Source organism: Pseudophryne corroboree, chromosome 10 (assembly GCF_028390025.1).
Source record: "Pseudophryne corroboree isolate aPseCor3 chromosome 10, aPseCor3.hap2, whole genome shotgun sequence".
Lineage (NCBI taxonomy): Eukaryota > Metazoa > Chordata > Amphibia > Anura > Myobatrachidae > Pseudophryne > Pseudophryne corroboree.
Window position 1 is genome coordinate 144187677 of NC_086453.1, and position 19552 is coordinate 144207228.

General features: G+C 43.0%; 1 protein-coding gene across 4 annotated transcripts in view; it reads left to right on the plus strand.

Annotated features, from left to right (window-relative positions):
- EPS8L1 (EPS8 signaling adaptor L1) overlaps nucleotides 1-19552 on the plus strand; it is a 153030-nt gene that overhangs the window by 101581 nt on the left and 31897 nt on the right. For all 4 annotated transcript variants that reach the window (XM_063942841.1, XM_063942844.1, XM_063942843.1 and 1 more), the window contains 6 exons: nucleotides 7116-7277; nucleotides 9794-9943; nucleotides 10032-10114; nucleotides 11534-11741; nucleotides 15867-15957; nucleotides 17448-17497. In XM_063942841.1, the coding sequence (XP_063798911.1) occupies nucleotides 7116-7277; nucleotides 9794-9943; nucleotides 10032-10114; nucleotides 11534-11741; nucleotides 15867-15957; nucleotides 17448-17497 (744 nt within the window). The remainder of the gene's footprint in view (nucleotides 1-7115; nucleotides 7278-9793; nucleotides 9944-10031; nucleotides 10115-11533; nucleotides 11742-15866; nucleotides 15958-17447; nucleotides 17498-19552) is intronic.

Consider the following 19552-nt stretch of genomic DNA (forward strand, 5'->3'; position numbering starts at 1 on the left):
GGAAGTGTGAGGCTGGATGGGAAAGCATTCCGTTTTTGGGGAAAAGGTCTGGGAGAATCCATCAGCCTGCACAGCCATGGATTCCCCCCTCCTGGGACACACAACCAAGTAAGTGCAAGTTACCTTTTAAATACATTACATTTAAATCACACTGTACATGTTATACATTTAAATACACTCTGAGCCTGCACAGGCTCCACATACCTAGGCACTGCAGTGCCTTACAACACACTGTACTTTCTATTATTTTTTACACAATGTCTGGTTTGTGGAATACTGTGTCCTAGTCCTGCAGCCTGGCTGCTAGGACCCTGTCTGTGCTGGCTCCCCTAGCCCTGCAGCCTGGCTGCTAGGGCTTTCTCAGTGCTGGAGGTATGGGGCTGGCTTCCCCCACCCTCCAGCCTGCCTGCCTGCCACTGGGGTCCAGGGAGCTGGCTCTCCCTGACCCCCAGTGTGGCACTAACTTTGTGGCCTCGCCGCACGCAGCGGCGCACACCCCTGCACCGAAGCCCGGCGGCCCGGGACACTTGTCCTGGCCGCCGTGACTCTGGCTCTATTGCAGCGCTGAGGTGCCGGGAGCGTAGCTCCCGGACCCCAGCGCTCATCATCCTGCTCACCAGCCTAATTGCACCCACGCCGCAAGGGAGCCGGCTAGCCCGGTCCCCCATGAGCGGCGCCTGTGGTGGCCTCGCCGCGCAGGGAGCCGGCTAGCCCGGTCCCCTGTATGCGGCGCTGATTTCAGGTGCCCTCGCCGCAGCGTCCGGCGGGGAGCCGGGCTGCGGCGCACCCCCCTTGCCGGCCAGCAGCCCGGGACGTCCGTCCCGGCTGCCGCGGCTGGCCACCCGTGATGGGCTGAGGCGCCGGGAGCAGAGCTCCCGGCCCCCAGCGGCGGCTCTCCCTTCTCCCCGGCGCGCACACTCCAGTGCGCCCGGGGCTGCACCGATCGCTGCCGGGAGCGGAGCTCCCGGACTCCGGCGGTCAGCGGCTGCCCTCTCCCCCGGCGCGCACACTCTGCTGAGCGCGCCGGGGGCTGCCCTCACTGCCGTGGTCTCCGGAGGGGTCCGGGACCACGGCACATCGTACAAACACATTTATCAAACATTAATGCACACATGGCGCCTAGCGCCCACAATATTTCAAATCTGGCGCCAAGCGCCCATTGTCTGTTAAAATGGCACTGGGCACTAGTGGTTAACCCCTTCAGTGCCGTGGCGGCCATTCTCCGCGTGGCTGGAGCCTCTCCGGCCACAGCTTAATTACCATAAATTCAGAGAGTACAGCTGCTATGGGGCCCAGAGCTGGGAGGGGCCCACCTTCCATGTCACAGTTACATGACTTATATATATTTTTCACCATTGGATCCCTTACAAACTTTGCCTTGGGGCTGCAATATATCTAGTTAGGATCTGGAGGGCATCATAATGTTACATAATATGAAGTGGGTAACTGTAATGTGACACAATATGAAGTGGAGGCACTATAGTGTGGCAAAAAATTAACCGGGGGCACTGTAATGTGGCATAATATGAACTGGGGACACTGTATGTGAATTGGGGATACTGTGTGGCATAATGTGTACTGGCAGCCCTACAATGTGACATAATGTGAACTAGGGCACAACTATGGGTCAATCCAATTAGGTGGGAGTTGCGAGTTTGTATTATGAAACTTGCAGACTTCGCATGAATGCGCGCACCCTAGAATTTGTCAATCCAATTAAAAATAACTATACGTGCTACTCACAGCGGGTTGGGGGTGCATATTTTCTACAATAGGCAATGAGGGGGAGAAGTGCATGAAAAAGTGGGGAGACCTTCCTGGGAACCAGAAAAGTGACAATTCGTTAGCAGAATCATAGGATGTTAGTGGGCAAAAGGAAAATAATAGACACTTTTAACAGGTGTCAAATGGCTGATTTGTGCTTTAAAAAAAAAAAACAAGTAAAAATGAATGCGAAAATCTAACAAATTTAGTTTAATTACAAAGGATTTAAATGTTAAATGCAAAATAAAACAGAAAAAAAGGTACTTGCGGGGTAGTTTGCAGCTATTTTCAAGTTAAAAAATTGTAAAAAAAATGATCCAAATCAATTATTTTTGGCTTAAATAAATGATCTCATTAAATTTAAGGCGCATAATGTAACGAAAAGTGGATTTTGAGGTAATTTTTTTTTTGACTCCCAAAAATGACGTAATTAGTTTCCTAATTAAACTACTGTAACTGAAAACTTCCATATGCCTAATTAGTCATTGGGGAGGTGAGGGGGGGGGGGGGGGGGGGGGACGACAGTGTTCTGAACGTTGTGCTGACATTGTAATCTTACAATAAAGATTTTCCCTACCATCTCTCATCCTCAGTGAGGTGCGAATGGAAAAATGCAACTTGGATTGCAAAATTAATTTGCAATGCGAATTTGCGGGAATTTGCGGGGAAAACGTCAACTTGAGCCTAATTGGATTGACCCCCTAAGCTGAAACTAGGGCATTTTTATAAAGCATTAAATTAACTACAGCTGCAGAGAGGCGTCTATCTAGCAGCACTGGGACAGGGGCCCTTTCAAAATGTTGTGATGAGGTCCACAAAGTTTTGGCTACGCCCCTGACCACTGTATACATATACAACCACAATCCTTCTACTGGTAGCACTTTGTCAGAAAATCTGAATAATGAATATTTCAAGTATTGCATCACATAATCAGTTGTTGGACTGGTGCATGAAGTGCCCGCCTGCGGAATGCAGTGGTAGGGGCCATGTTTATGGGTGTGGCAAGTATTCGGAATGGGTGTAGCCAGCCACCACAGATTATTGTTTAACTATTACAGAGTGCATGGTCTGGCCCACTTGATACATATACTGTATAGTAGATACTACTAGTGCATGCATGATAATGTAGCAGGTTAATAACAGCAATGCACTGTAGAGAATACACAATAGTCCTGTGCAGTATAAGAGAACATGTATAATGTATAATTCAAGTGCACAGTCTGGAACCTGATCCCTAGAGTAGGAGGTGGGTGGGGCACACTAGGGGTTTCCCCTGTGGGCCAGTCCAACCATGTACATAGGATGGAATACTTAAAAAAAAAAAAAAAAAATGTTATGTCTCCTATGAACCGGCGAAGCAGTAAATTAACTCTTACCCACACTTGCCTACTTTTGTGAGATGCCAAAAGGGAGATGCATGGGGTATGGCAATTTGCGGCATCACACAGTAAATTTACTAATGTTTCTAGAAATGAAAAGTAATTGTGTTGCCCATACCAGCAGATTCTACCTATGATTTCTCTATTGCATTCTGAACATAATATCTGTTTAAGAAACTTTAGTAAATCTACCCCAGTGAGAGGTGGGATTAAAATTAAGTGATTTGCCACTAATTGTGTCAAGAAACGCTTGTCCTGCCCACTTCATTAGAGTACTAGGCAATATGCACAAAGGTACGCTCTCTCCCATGGAACTCTTGCCAGTCTGGGCTCAATGTTTCCCAGCAATGCTGTTATTCATACAATGAAAAAATGATTGATTTTACACTGCAGACATGTAAAACAGACTCCAGATTACAGTCATGTATGATTTAGTTTAGACTGGGACTCATCAGTGTAGGTGAGGGCTATTTTTAATTATTTATTAATTTATTATCACCGTAAAATATGTTTTTTTTTCTCAGTAAAACCAATTGCGGAGTTCACAAAATATACCACTTTTGATAATATGTTAATTTCCAGTGCAAATGGACTTATTTTACCTTAAAACCACTGGGGTTTATTCTATACGTGGGCTCATTTTTAGTGAGTCAGAGAGGACTAACTCTAGAGTGTCAGTGTTAGGGACACTGATGAATACTGGTAATTGTGATGCTGAGTTGTTATTGTTTTGTCAAATTAGTGTGACAAAGACATTAGAGAATGTTTAATGCTAGTATATTAATATAGAATCTTTTATCTGTGGAAACTAGTTATATAGGAAATAATTGCTGCTGCTGGGTGTTATGATGGGAGGCAATCACCAGATAGCCTGTCGAGATCCCGGCGGTCACAATGCCGACGCCAGTATCTCGACAGGCGGTGAAATTCCGCCACCAGAATCCCAACGCCACAGGCTTTTAGATCCTATAGAACGCGCAGCAAGCCACCATCCCCATAGCCTGGCTGCTGGCATACTAGTGGCCGGGATCTCTCTGTCGGGACAGGTATGTATTCCATTATGATGATCACCCAAGATTTCATTCATACTCGTGAAGAGAGCTGCTAAATGATGATGAGGGGATTGTCGGTAAGAAAGTTTGGGCAAAGATGGGAATTCTTCAACGAAAATGAGTGTATTTTGAGTTCGGTTTTTCAAATGACTGAAAAGTATCTTAGCTGGAAAACCAAACTATTCTGTTTAATAGAATAAATTACATCACAATAATAGTTTACTCATCTTTCCCATGGCAATTGTACAGTATGAAGACATTGAAGACAACTTACAAACTGCAAACAGTTTGGGCGCCTGAGTCTAGGGGGTCCAAACCACACAACCTGCACCCTTCAATACTTACCACTCCAGATTTCAGCAGCAGTGCTGCACAAATCGCTGGAAAAAAGTGTTCAAGAGGCCATTTTCCCGCCACAGTAGGAAAATTAGCAGGAATATGGCCACTGCACCATTTACCTGCACATACAGCTACACTTGGGCACAGCTCTAGGGTCTACTAGTGACCCTAGTGCTCAGAGTCTGCTGCCCTGCCAGATAAAGAGGAGGGGGCCTGGATAGAAACTGCGCACAGGCCCCCTCCTCTAGTAATATGCCCCTGACTGCAAAAGTCGCATGCCTCTATTCAAACGAGTTGCTCGTGTCCTACAGGGAATCTTTTGGATCTGTGGACCAAGATGGAAGCGTCTACTGTGTTACAAATGTTTACAGCAACTGATATGAGGATTAGGGAGTATCAGAGACATCCCTTACTAAGTACTATACTTACCTACTCTCCTGAAATATTTGGAGTGGACTCCTGAAAAAGTAGACCAACTTCCGGAGGCTTAATCACATGCTTTGCGGCCAATCACATCATCAAGGTTTTAACCCACACTTCACAATAGCAAGACTTAGGGCAGGGCTACAATGAGACAAATCATCTAACCACTGTTGGTACTGTATGTGTATACAATTAGTGGTGGAATATAGGTTAGAATAGTAACACCAGCATAGTCCAGATGCGCTAAACAACCCAAGTTCTTAACCAGGTGATGTTTTATTAAAGTGTAGCAGAAGTTGTTTTTACAGCTATAATCACAGTTATACACTTACAGTAGTATCTGGGGTGGAGTAGAGATTGAGCAGAACATACGGAGCTATGAGTGTAGCGGTGAAGCAATCTTGCAGTATTTGCAGGATATAACAGGATGCTTTTGCTGGGTCTCTGGAGCTAAGTGGAACATGTACATGTCCCACTGTGGTGCTCAAACACAGCACCAAGATGACGCAAACCATGTGCAGAAGACCAATGGCAGCCTCCAGGTAAAAGAGAATGCTTCAGTAACGGAGTATTCATGGAAACAGCGCACTCCATACTTCAACAACTGTACACCCCCTCCCCCACACTTCCCACTTGAACCTCCCCTCCAGGTCATCACTGACCAGCCCTGCTTACGTCACTGGGGAAGTGGGAGAGATCTGGGAGGAAGATCTAGGCAAGAGAGTAAGCAAGTACTGTAATAACTTGCGCACAGCAAGAAGGATTGTATGTTCGTAGATATTAGATCCTCATTCAGAGTCGTACGCAAGTCCATTTTGTGGATGGAGCTTGGGATGTTTTTCCACTTCGCATGCATCTATCTGAATATATGCAACTATGGGCAATCAGAGTCACAAGCATCGGAACTGCATCTTTACTTTCTTAAGTGTAATTGGGTGTTTGCATGTAGTATAAGTGTTCTGAGGGCATTTTGTAGATGTAATCAGGCCCTTAGTGGTCTATAAATCACCTTTATAAAGGGCACAGGTGCAAATTAGACTAAACACTAAGTAATATAAATGATATGTTTCTAGATAACAACACAGACCTACGCATTTCATTACTTTTCCATAACTCATCTCTGAATAGTTTCCCCATTTAGAACATGACATAGACATCTGCTTCTGTTTGGAGATGTAACTAACTGTGTGTCAGGGGTGTGACATTTATTTATATGTGATATGTTCAGCATTACGTCAGGGACTGCAGCCTTTAGGCAGGTCTCAAAGAAACAAAAATAATGTTCTCCTCGCCCCACCCAAACAATATGTTGTTTACATCAGGAATGCAAATATAAAATGAGTAATGTAATGCAGAATAAGAAGAAACACTGATTGTTCAGTATCTGTCATTGTGTAATGTTGGACACACCAATTACTATATGACTGTGCTCTGGGGCCTAATACCGTGTCATGCTCTGTGCAAACATTATTACAATGCACTTATTGCCAATAGTCACTTTGAGGTTTGCTATTCCTTTTTAATGAAAACTTCTCAGTAATAAGGATTCATTTAGTTGTCGTATCTGTATAAAACCAAATAATAATGTATGTCTATTATGCTCTGTGTAGACTGTCTAGATTGATCATGTTATACACAGAGCATAATACAAAGCTGTAGTAGCAGAATCCCTTTTAAATGAACGTATTTGTTTCCCAGGAGTTTCTACATTTTGCAGAGACTACCAGGGGTATAAATATACTTTCTGCTATACCAGTGGTTCTCAAACTGTGTGCAGTGGCACCCTGGGGTGCCTCGGGACACTTGCAGGGGTGCCTTGGATTGGTGGTTCAGGACCAACTCAGATTATTTATGGTCAATGTAATAGGCAAAACCTGTGCTGGTGGCTGCCAATCAAAAACGATTTAGATAAACAGAAGTGACTCCTGTCCCGCACCACATAACTGACCCTAAGGATGACCTTTAAACACAATTTAATTAATGTAACATTTTTATCTAAATTTATCAATAAGAAACTTTTGGCCTAGGGGTGGCGTGAAAAAAATTCTGATACTCAAGGGCGCCGTGATTCAAAAACATTTGGGAACCACTGTGCTATACATATACAGTACAAAGACGCATATCTTGTAGACTGTAATGTGTTGTATTTTTTTTGCAGCATTTGGTGACATTCAAAATTGATGAGGATGATGGTGTCCACACAGTGGAGGATGCCATTCGCAAACTTAATGTCATGGACGCTAAAGGCAAAGTCTGGATTCAGGAGATGATTCTGCAAGTGAACAGCTCCACTGTCAAGCTTCTAGATGTGGAGAGCAAGGTGAGCCTTTCAGCGCTGTACATCATTATCAGATGGGTCTTATTCCAGGTTGTATGTTTTGTAATAGATGGGTACTAAAATAGATGGGACTGATGGAGAGGGCTCACTCTGCCAGTCTGTGCAATGTGTCTAGGTTGAAATCGCACTACCTATGCACAGAAAGTGGAATCAGAATCAGAATCAACTTCATTGGCCAGGTATACAACTCTATACCTGGAATTTAACTTCCGGTCTGCTGCTACACCCAGTTCTCACATACATAAAACCTTACATACAAAGCACATGAAGCACACGTATGCGCTTGTGTGGAAAAGTATCATTCTGACATTGACACCCGCCTGCACCCGGTGCTGTGGGAAGCAGTGGCGTAGCCAGGAGGAAGCAGGGGGAGCGATACTCCTCCTAACATAAGTCTCGGCCTACGTGGCACCTTCTTGATTATCTGACTTTGAGCACTTTCAAAGCAGAAGACACAACCTTGAGTACAGCCACTTCCAGGCTTATCTGGGCCCAAGCTGGTGGCAAATCTGCTTGTGATTGTGGCAACAGCTCCTGCCTACGACTCCTGCTATAAGAATCTGTACCTCGTGATCACTAAATGGCTACTCAGTGGACTCTACTCACGTGACACAGTGCTACCTTGTGTGTACACATGCAAACCGGAACAGATGATTAGTCATCTGGGAGATCAATAATATTTGCAGGTGGACAAGGACAGGTACAAATAGCAGGTAACGATGATGATGGTTAACAGTACTAGTGAACTACTTGTCAGTTTGCAAATGCAGTTTACACTGACTGGTATTTTCCTTGTTGCTCTTGCACATACAGTACTATGCTTTAGTGCAGGGGCTCTCAAACTATTTTGCTTTAGGACCCCGCATGACTATAAAAAGTATCATAGACCCCAGCAAGTTACTAATGTGATCACTTCATTTCTTACACATTGCAAGGATGAACTCCTTTCAGAGCCCTTGTCCCTATATGTGTTTTTTGATACATTCATGCAAAATGTTAAGTTTATAACACTTGTGAAGTTTTTTTGGGTTGCAGAGAGAGACAGAGGGTGACGGGGGGGGGAGGCAGTGGGAGGCAGGGAGAGGCAGAGGATGGCAGTGGGAAACTGGGCAGGCAGTGGGAAGCAGATGGTGACAAGGAGATGCAGTGGGAGACAGGGAAAGACAGGGTGATAGAGATGCAGAGGGTGGCAGGGAGAGGCAGAGGGTGACTGGGGCAGGCAGTGGGATGCAGGGGTTTACAAAGAGTAGGCTCGTTTGGGTAGACAGGGACCAGGTGCACTGCTTGCTTATTAACCATGATGGCAGGCCGGGATGAGGCAGTGGCAGGGAGGACTGTGGGTCAGCACTGCCTCTTTAAGGTAAGGAGCAAGTCAACTCAAGGCAATGAGGTTGACCATACTCCCCGCTGACTGCCCAGACCAGCATTGAGTTTTGAGAAACATTGGACTGGCCCAGAGGAAAACTCATTGCTGCTCAGGGTAGCTGGCAGCCGCAGGCCCCTTGGGAGGAGGCAGGAGTGAAGAGTGGGCTGCGTCGAGGCACTGTGGTGCCTCAATCCTGCCTTTTCATGGCACGCACTCGCGTCCCCATGCTGAGATTGTCGGAACTCACTTGGGGGTCACAATCCACAGTTTGGGAACAATTGCTTTAGTGTGTTTGTTTAAGCAGATGTTTGTTTTTTTTCATACTGTATATGTGCCCAGGAGTTTCTGATGCTTTAAAGAACTATTGAAGATTTTTTGATGCCTTATAGAGAATGCATAATTTTTCAAAAATCAAATAAATGATTATAATCGCAAGTATAAGTGTATGAGACGTACTGTGTGTCTGGTTATATTAGGAAAAATCTGATATCTACTGTACTAAAAACCAAAAAACTCGTGCTATGTGCTTTTTAGTACAGGTATATGTTGATGTATGGCTAATGCCTTTCAGTTTATGTTATATATATATATATATATATATATATATATATATATATATATATATATATATATATATATATATTTATTTATTTATTTATTTTTCTAATTAATATGACAATACATTACTTCAGTAGAAAACTATTACATTTTACCCCTCCCTAATTTTTTATGTAACTAATTACTTTTTTTTAAATTATGTGTAATGGTGTTTAGCCAGAAGGAAAACATGATGCAATACACTCATTTAAATTACCATACACTTTGACTTATAAATCTTAAACTGAATGATTATTTTTCATATCATATTCCAAAGTCTGTGACATCCATACTATATTAAGCAGCTTTTCCTTTACTAAGAGTTGATGTTTTATAATTGTTTTGTAAAAGGCAGCAACCATCTATTGCACTTGTCCAATCCACCTGTCTGCTTCATGTACTCAAAAAACAACCCATCCACTTGGGAGGTCTCATACCTTTGTGAAAGTTGTTCACATACAACAGAATAATTGAAACCAAGTCACACGTACATAAATGGCATAATAATCCACATTTTTTTATTCTGTGTTTACAGGGGGATCTGGAAGTATATCCTGTCTCTGTTATCCAGCGTTGCGATACCGTTCTCCCAGAAAATAGGAATCGATCTCTGCTAGTGTTAGTATGCCAGGACAGATACCAACCCACAGCTGATGTTCATTTCTTCCAGTGTGATGATGTTGGGGTAAGACATTAGGATTCGGGGCTGTGAGGAAGGAACTAGTTACTAGGAAGTCTGCAGTTTCTCAATCATTTATTTTTACATTTTCTAGGCGGAGTTGATCCGTGAAGATATTAATAGTGCTGTGTCTGATTTCAAAACTGGTGATAATTCAAAGAGACCTGAAGCACTTCGGTAAGTTTTCTAGCTATAATCTATTACACTTTATCTACATAACTTAAGGCTGCTTTTTAAAATTCCATTTCTTATTAGTGTTTCCACAATATAAGAAAATGTGTAAAAGTATTGGATCTGGCATTGTAGAATTTGACGACACTTGGCCCATCTAGTCTTCCCCTTTTTTTTTACCATATTGTAGAAACATAGAATTTGACAGCAGATAAGTATGGTTCCGGTATGAATGGTCGACCATGTTATGGTCGACAGTCATTAGGTTAGCCACTATTGGTCGACATTGGCAATTTCGACAATGGTCGACACATGACACATGGTCGACATGAAAATGGTCAACACATGAAAGGTCGATGCATGAAAAGGTCGACATGAGTTTTTTTTACTTTTTTTGTGTTGTTTTCTGCATACAGTGACGGGGAACCCCAATTAGTGCACCGCGTCCCCTCGCATGCCATGCTTCGGGCAAGGTGCCTCACTCCACTACCGCTGCGCTCGGCACAGATTACCGTTCCCAATCGTAGTCCACGTGGATCGTAAAGTATGGAAAAGTTCCCCAAAAGAAAAGAAATGTGAAAAATTCATGTCGACCTTTTCATGTGTCGACCATTTTCATTTGTCGACCATGTGTCCATGTCAACCATGTCAATGTCGACCAATAGTTGTCGACCTAATGAATGTCGACCATAACATGGTCGACCATCCAAACGGATACCGATAAGTATGTAGGGATTATAGCTGTAGCAACTACTTAACTCTTACTTGCAGTTTATGAACATTTTCCACCATGCTTTCAAGTGGCCGGCCAGAGATTTTACTCAGATTTTTGGCAGCTGGAGGAGTGTTCATGTACAAGGGCACGCAGTCTTCGGAATGCAACCCTTTTTGAGGTTATGTCAAAGTAAGATTCCTTACCAAGCACAAATTCTGTGCCTGCACAAGGTTGCTGCAATTTCCAGGTTGATGACCGAAGCATATGTGTCCCCGGACGCATTTACACACTAGATTTAACAATGCATATATCGTAATAACATGTGTGTAACCCAACTTTAACTTTTTTTAGTTTTATCCTTTTTTAATTTTCCATAATATCAGTTGGCCAAGTTATTGGACTGTTTAGGGGGCCTATAGTATGGAGAGTTAGATTTGGGTGGGGTGTGTTCAAACTGAAATCTAAATTACAGTGTAAAAATAAAGCAGCCAGTATTTACTATTTACCCTGCACAGAAACAAAATATCCCACCCAAATCTAACTCTCTCTGCACATGTTATATCTGCGCCCCCCCCCCCCCCCCCCTGCAGTGCACATGGTTTTGCCCACCTGCTAACAAATTTACTTCTACGATCAGGTCTGAATTAGGCCCTTAGTAATTTCATGTTACATCCCTAAACTGTCTTGTTTTTTGCCTTTGATATTTTAAGGAACAACAAGGAGATGATAAGCCAACAGAGCTCCAATGTCCCTTATTCATTCACGCCACAGAGACAGTGGAAACAGCCACAGGCAAACTACGTGACCCCAGCACAGCTCCTGGAGAAAGAATCACAGCGAAGATCTCCCAGATCAACAATCAAACCACTGAGCCCTCAAGTGATAATTAAACCTGTTCCGCAGATGCAACAGACACAGGTATTTCATGTGTAATGCTTGATTCTGAAATGGAAATGGTTTTCATATGTATTTTATAGGATTTTCCTGTATCGATAAAGCCATTGCTAGTGTTAACTTAGTATATTCTTTAATCAGCGTAGTCAGTCTGCAGTGTAATGTATAGACAAAGGCAGGCATAAGACTAGGGGGAGCAAGCAAAATTAGCAAGGATTTCTTGCCAAGTAACCCGCGCTGTTTTATAGCACTACGGAGGACATAAGTGACAAATGCACTAGAATGAGCACAGTCTGACACTTATATCCTCAACATGTGTTAATGCAGTTACTGTAGAGAAAATCACTTTTTTTCTCTATGGTCTCTGCATACATGTAGGGGCTGATTTAGGGGTGAGGGCATCGCTGGGTACAACAGTAATGGCCGCTCTCTGCCTGCCTAATTTTATTATTTTTATTGATTGGTTATAAGCCCTCATTTAAGCCTCTAACAATTACATTTTTATAATTTAATTAGGTGTACATATTTACTAAGTAGGACAGCTTACAGGGGCAGTATGTGCATGTCCTACCCATTACCACTCCATTCAAGGTGACATATGTTACAGTACAGTGGAAATATTTTGCAGTTACTGGTACTTTTTGGGCTGACAGTACCAACACAAGCACCCATGTGCTGCCCCCAAACAAGTGCGCTCCCTAGGCGCGTGCCTCACATGCCTAATTAGAAATTCGCCACTGCATACATGTACCGATAAAGGAGAGGATATATATTTGTGATCGCAGACATATTTTCCTCTTTGGGATGGCAGATATATTTTGCTCCCCACAAAACAACTTGATTCATCAGTTGATTCAGTGGAGATCAGGTCTTGTCAGGTGTGGTATATTTTGTCGATGATCAGAATGACAACAGCATAATGTCCACAAATTCTGAATATCCAAATGTCAAAAATAGAATCTCACTTGACTTTTACCCTAACCCTAAAAGCAGCCTACCCCTAACACTTATCTAACCCTAACCCTAATCTAATCTTATATCTAAAATTGGGTGTCGACAATGTGTCTGCCGACATTATGACAATGTCGACATGTCAGTGTCAGCATTGTGAATGTTGACAAAGTGACTACATACAAATTTGTCTGTGTAGACACACAGAAATGCAGAATGTGATACAGTAGGGGAACATGCACAAATAAACATACATACATACATAGTAGCATAGTAACATAGTTTCTGAGGTTGAAAAAACACAATTTGTCCATTGAGTTCAACCTAATAGTTGTCTCCTAGGCTGTATTATTTTTAGGACTAAAATGATCTGTTGTGAATGTCGGCCGTTGTGTTTATTCCTCTTTTGTTGCATGATCTACCCACCATAACCCTGTATATCCTTAGCCTTATCCATTTAAACAAGATACAAGTGTCATTGGGCCTAATTCAGACCTGATTGTAGCCCTGCAAAATTTTGCAGGGCTACGATCTGGCACACTGACATGAGGGGGGACGCCCAGCACAGGGCATGTGAAGCTCCCAGCCAATGCAGCTTTTGCGTGCTGGCCAGGAGCTACTCGTCACTGCCCGGGTCGCAGCGGCTGTGTGTGACATCACGCAGCCGCTGCGGCCCGCCCCCAACATGGTCCAGCCACGCCTGCGTTGACCGGACCACGGCCACAAAACGGCCGCCGTGCCGCCCCCTCCCGCCCAGCGAATGCCTCTGCCTGTCAATCAGGCAGAGGCGATCACTAGGCAATGACAGCCTTCGGCTGTCAGCCATGCGCCAACACACTGCGGCGCATGCGCACTTCTGACCTGATCGCTGCGCTGCGATGAACGGCAGCATGTGATCAGGTCAGAATAACCTCCCATATTGTTTGCAATTAGCAAATCAGTTTTTCTTTAAGGTAATTAAGTTACTTGAAAAGGCTAGGAAAATACACATTACTAAATTCTGGAAACCTGACCCCTTTAATCCAAAAGTAACAAATGTGAATTTATAATACCAAGTACACCACCGATAATCCGGCACCCTCGGTTCCAGCACTGTGCCGGATTATCAATTTTGCCAGATTATCGGTGGTATCATTTACGGTGGTGTCGGCAGCATCCTGACCATCCCCTCTGCAGCCTAATTCTATCCAGTGTGTACCCTAACGCCAAATTTTGGCCACGCAGCCTGATTTCCCACCTGCAGCCCGTCTCCCCACTGCAGTCTGACTACCCGCCCGCAGCCAGACTCCCCACCCGCAGACTAACTAAGCCTCCCGCTGCTAATCTAAGACCTCCCGCAGCCTATCTAAGTGCCTCCTGCAGCCTAACTCCCACCCACAGCATAACTTCCCTCGCCACCTGATGTGTCCGAATTAAAAGAGGTGCAGGACCATCAGGTGCCGGATAGTCGATGGTGTACCTGTATAATGAATTGTTATTCGGTCTCTAGGTCGACCAGACTTAGGTCGACAGTCATTAGGTTGACCACTATTTGTCGACATGCATTAGGTTGACAGGGTTTCTAGGTCGACATGGTCACTAGGTCAACATGTTCTAGGTCAACATGACAAAAGGTCGACATAAGTTTTTCACAATTTTTTCCATTATTTTTTCACTTTTTCATACTTTACGATCCACGTGGACTACAATTGGGAACGGTAACCTTGTCCGAAGCATGGCGAGCTAAGCGAGCCATGCGAGGGGACACGGTGCACTAATTGGGGTTCCCGGTCACTCTACGAAGAAAACAACACATTTTTTTTTTAAAAACCTCATGTCGACCTCTTGTCATGTCGACCTCATGCTTGTGTTGACCTATTTTGGGTGTCGACTTACTGTCGACCAACAGTGGTCGACCTAGACACTATCGACTGAAGTGTGGTATACCCTATGAACCACACCCAATGAATTATAGTTCTCATAATATAAAATTAAAATTCAATATTGTTAGAATTAAATAATAATTTATACTTGGTAGGTGGTTTAACTTAATTTATAGTTTATGGTATATGGTTTAACTATAGATTCCACAGGCTAGATTTACAAAGGGACAGCCTTTGCAAGATACTGCTTCTTGCTGGGTGTGACCTAGAAATATAAAACAGCAATAATATTAAATGTACACACCTACTTAATATTATAACTGCTTTACATTTCCAGGTCAAACCTGCTGAGAAGCAGTGGCTTGCAAAGTTCCTGAACCCGAGGTCCCGGAACATGCTTCTGTCTGGGTGTAATCAGGAAGCTATCAGATAGCTCTTGAAACTAAGGCACTGGGGGCACTGCCTGGTCATAGCAAGTACTCAGCCTCACCCTTTTCTTCGCCAATGTACCCTCTACACACATGCGTGCACAATGGTTTGCTCTTGTGGTTCTGCAGTGCTATTGGAACAAGTCTTTGTCCACCGTTTGGTCACCCATGAGAAGTAGAAAATGCATCCACTGATCTACTGGCCTGTGACTGAAATTTTTTTGTCTTGTCCATTGATCCTATGCCTTAGATAGCCACTTTGATGGGGAAAGCTACTGCTTAAAGCAGAACTACAGTACTATAGCAATAGTTTCAGGAAGGGCGGGGATAGTAGACCCACGTAGTCAAAGACCTCCCAGGTAGAATTTCTGTGACCATATATAGGCAGTACTTTTATACAGATTTAAATGCAAGTTTTAATATCTGTAATCATTTACAGCAAGTGGTGCATTACTGCTTATAATACACATTACTTCCTAATAAATGCTAAAGTGATAAAACTAGATCTCAAAGTTTATACTGATACTATTTACAGGAGTTTATAAATATATTAACATCACTTACGTATAATACATATATTATTTCCCCTGAAGAGCTATTTGTTAGGTTCCTGATTACAGCAGACAGAAGCATGGTCTGGGACTTCAGGATCTCTTAGAATTATACAGAAAATATAGCTAACTTGTAGCAATGCCCTTGACATTTAACTACCTGGGTGAACTTAGAATTGTGGTAATAATCTTTGGTATAGACTCTAGACTATAAAATTTTGAAGTGCCAGGTGTGAGAAAAATAATTTCAATTTGAGTAATTGTAACATATTAATATCTCACTATATAACAGGCTGCACCTTGTATTTCTGTGTATTGCATATAGTGACTGTTTAACTATATTTAATGTGTGACTAGGATGCGCTATATGGACAAGTGATAAAAAATGGCAACAACCTGGGGAGTCCACAGATGCAGCAGAAAGTCAGAACACCCAGTCACATTGGTGGTAAGTCATTGTCAGTATTAAATATTTTAATAAAAACTACATTTATTATGGAGTCCTGCTAATCCATCAAGCAGACCTATTTCTAACAACGATGGACTAGTCAATAATTTTATTTTATAAGAGAGTAGTAAGAGAAGGCCTCTACGAAAGTCACATGGTATTGGATTTCATTGTTCCTGGTGGAAACATCACAGGAAGGCGATTGGAGTTACTGAAGCTGGACACACATAGGGCCTAAATCAGACCTGATCAGTGCTGTGCGTTTTTGCACAGCAGCCGATCAGGTCTGAACTGTTCATGTGCCGGATCCGCAGTCCGTCGGCGCATGCCAGACAGCCGACGGCCGTCTCAGCCCTGCGAACACCTCTGCCTGATTGACAGGTAGAGGTGTTCGCAGGGTAGGAGGTGGCGTGCCGGCGGCGCTTGGCCGTCGTTTAGGGGGCGCAGACCATGGGGGGGGGGGAAGCGGGCCGCGGCAGCTGCGTTACGTCACACGCAGCCGCCAAGACCCTCACAGCAACAAGGCAGCTACTGCTAAAGTGCAAAAGCAGCGATGCTTTTGTACTTGTGTGGGGGGGTCGGGCCTGACATGCGGGGCGGATTAGCCCTGTGCTGGGTGCCCCCCCGCATGTCTGTGTGACTGATCGTAGATGTGCTGATCGTAGATGTGCTAATTTTAGCACATCTACGATCGGGTCTGAATTAGGCCCACAGTGCGAGCTGATTTTTAATTTTTTTGTCTGGAACAACAAAAGAACAGGGGGGTACATTTACTAAGCTGCTCTTTCTCTAGGGGTGTGAGCTGGACATTTATAACGGCAATACTACTCAAAGCAAATCATGGTGCGTGCTACTTTGAATATTATTGCTGTTTTAAATTTCCTGTAAGCAGCATCGATGTTTGCTAGCTGCCGCTTAGTAAATTAACCCTGAGATCTGCAGCCAGTCAGTATGCTTGTGCTAATCTGGTTGTTTCTGTCTGAGTGGGCTGAACTACCGGGTGACAAAGAGCACTTGCATTACAGTGTCTAATCCAAAGCAAGTATTGGACCAACCTAATTTTGTAACCAGCCCAGTCAAAATCCAATCAGGTCTGAAAATTCGCTTGACCCTAGATTCTATTATTTTATTATTGAAACACAACTGATAACATATAGTATTCCCAAATTATGGCATACTGTATATACAGTATGTACTAATGCAATGTAGTTATGTGACCGGCGGCGTACTAATCACATACCTGAAACAGAGAACACCCATTATATCATACATTAGAATCACCAATTGCTTATCTCAGGGTATTAACGGCAGTAAATGGTCATAGGATCTCATCCTTGCTATTTGTAATGTGTATGCATCTGAACTGTATTTATAAAGCACATACTGATAACAGGTGGTATAATCTCACAGCCACATACAGGATTTATATATACTATCTTTGTTATATGTCATGTGTGGAAAATAATTTTTTCAATAACTGTTTTTTTCAGCCGATGAGGACACACAGGACCCAATGACCGCCCGGGCTGGACTGGAGGTGGTAAGTACCAACAGTAGAATGCCTATTATGTAATGGTGAATTAATAAAAGTGCTACAATCTTCTTATATAAATGTACATAAATGTGTTTCTCATATGTCTTAACATAAATAGATGGCAACCATATTTAGTTGTCTTTGCTGATCATAAATTGGGCAAATTCAACAAAATTCAACTAAAATCTGTATGTATTTGTTTTGCAATAGGTCAAAATAATTTGTGATGTATCAAAAATTAGCAATGCAACATAAAATGAACTATTAGCAGGAATTGTGCACCAGGAAATATTAAACTCAATAGCAGGATTTCCCATTATAAGTATGGTGAATGCGATCTGATTACTAGAAAATAGTGAATTAAGGGGTTTGGAGGAGTATTTCATGAAAATTGCTCCAAAAGCCCTTTAATACATTTGAGTGATACTAAAATAATGTGAAAAGGGTGTGAAAACACCCTTATTCACATTTCTTTAGTAAATATAATGTTAATAAATAGGCCCCTAAGTATCTGTGATCAAATCCACACTAACCTTCTTAAATCGGTAAGAGCCAAAGATCTCTCTTCGCGGCAGAACAGCTTTCATTCAAATTTACAACATCGCATAACAAAGTAGTAACTCATTATAGCCTGCTACTTTTTCATATGTGAACAATGTTTTCACCCCAACTAGCTAGTTGGGGTATGTTGGCAGTAGAGACAATGGATATAACACTAAAAATAATGGTTTCTATGTTTTACACTTTTACTTCCATTTTAATAGCTTTAAAGACATCAGTGGATATAAGACTTATTGCTGCAGTTTTCAGAATGTTTTATTACTGATTAACTTAGTAGGAAATTTATGCTGCACACAGCACGTTGAGTTGTAAATGTGTACCATTCCGAATCACAAGGAACTTTTTGTTTACAGTAAATTACACTACATCTGCATTATGGCACTACTGTCGGCTGATTGCTAACAATAAACGTGATCTCCTGTTATCTATACCCACCTATATATATATCACTTGGATATATTTCATATCATCACATTTCAGTTCTCTTCAGTGACGTGCGGTGAGGTGAATGGCTGCGGAAGGGCACACATGGGGATGGGTCTGAATGTAGGGAGCCTGTCTCACCCCCTACTCACTATAACTCTCCCCTCACTATACTAAGCTACAGGGTCCATTGAGTCTCCTACCTGCATCCCTGTGTCTTATCTTGTTGCTGCTGACTGAGCACCGACTACAGTTCACTTTCTGGTCACATGACAGATCCAGGTGTCCATCAGTGCACAAGGCACACAGGCATGCCTCTATTAGGAATGGCCATCGGTGGACTTCCTTTTGATAGTTGCCCTTGATGGTGCCATTGGTGATAACCATTGGTGACACTTAAACTATCTATGGTGAACCATCGATAATTTGCACTCCATGGTCACTGCTGGTATGTGCTGGCCGGGTCGTGGGCCAATTTAAAAAAATGGGGACTGGTAACCAGGTTTGGGGCTATGCTCCATGTGGGTGAAAAAAAATAATTTGGTTCTACTCAGCTGTCAATGTGTGGCAACTATCAATGGTCGATGGCCATCCCTAGCCTTTATTAGCTCCCTTTCTGTGGAGCTTTACTGCCCGTGGTGTGGTCCCGCCCGCAGCTCTGCAAAGCAGTTTCTGACTGTAGAACTGAGGCAGAGCTGTTGCTGTCTCATCTCTCCTCTCCCTGCATTCTCAGGAATCTCCATAAAGCTTGTGAGTGTTAGTTATAAAAAGGATTACAATAAACAAAGAAGATGTTTATGTTATAAATATCATCTTTTTGTTATTCTGATCGTTTTTTATATAAAATCTCAGGAGTTTGACAGAGAGTATGACACGGGAGGCTCTGCCCTAACTGCATGGCCCTGGTTCTCTTCTCTGCCTCTCTCGGGGTCTCTTGTGTTCCTGTTCTGGTTTGTAGTCTCACAGATACTTGTATAGAGTGTACATGCCATTTTTTGGACATTTATGTAGTAGCTCCAATCACAACATGTCACTTGCCAAGAGACAGGGACTGAGGTGAAATATGCCAGGCCTGAT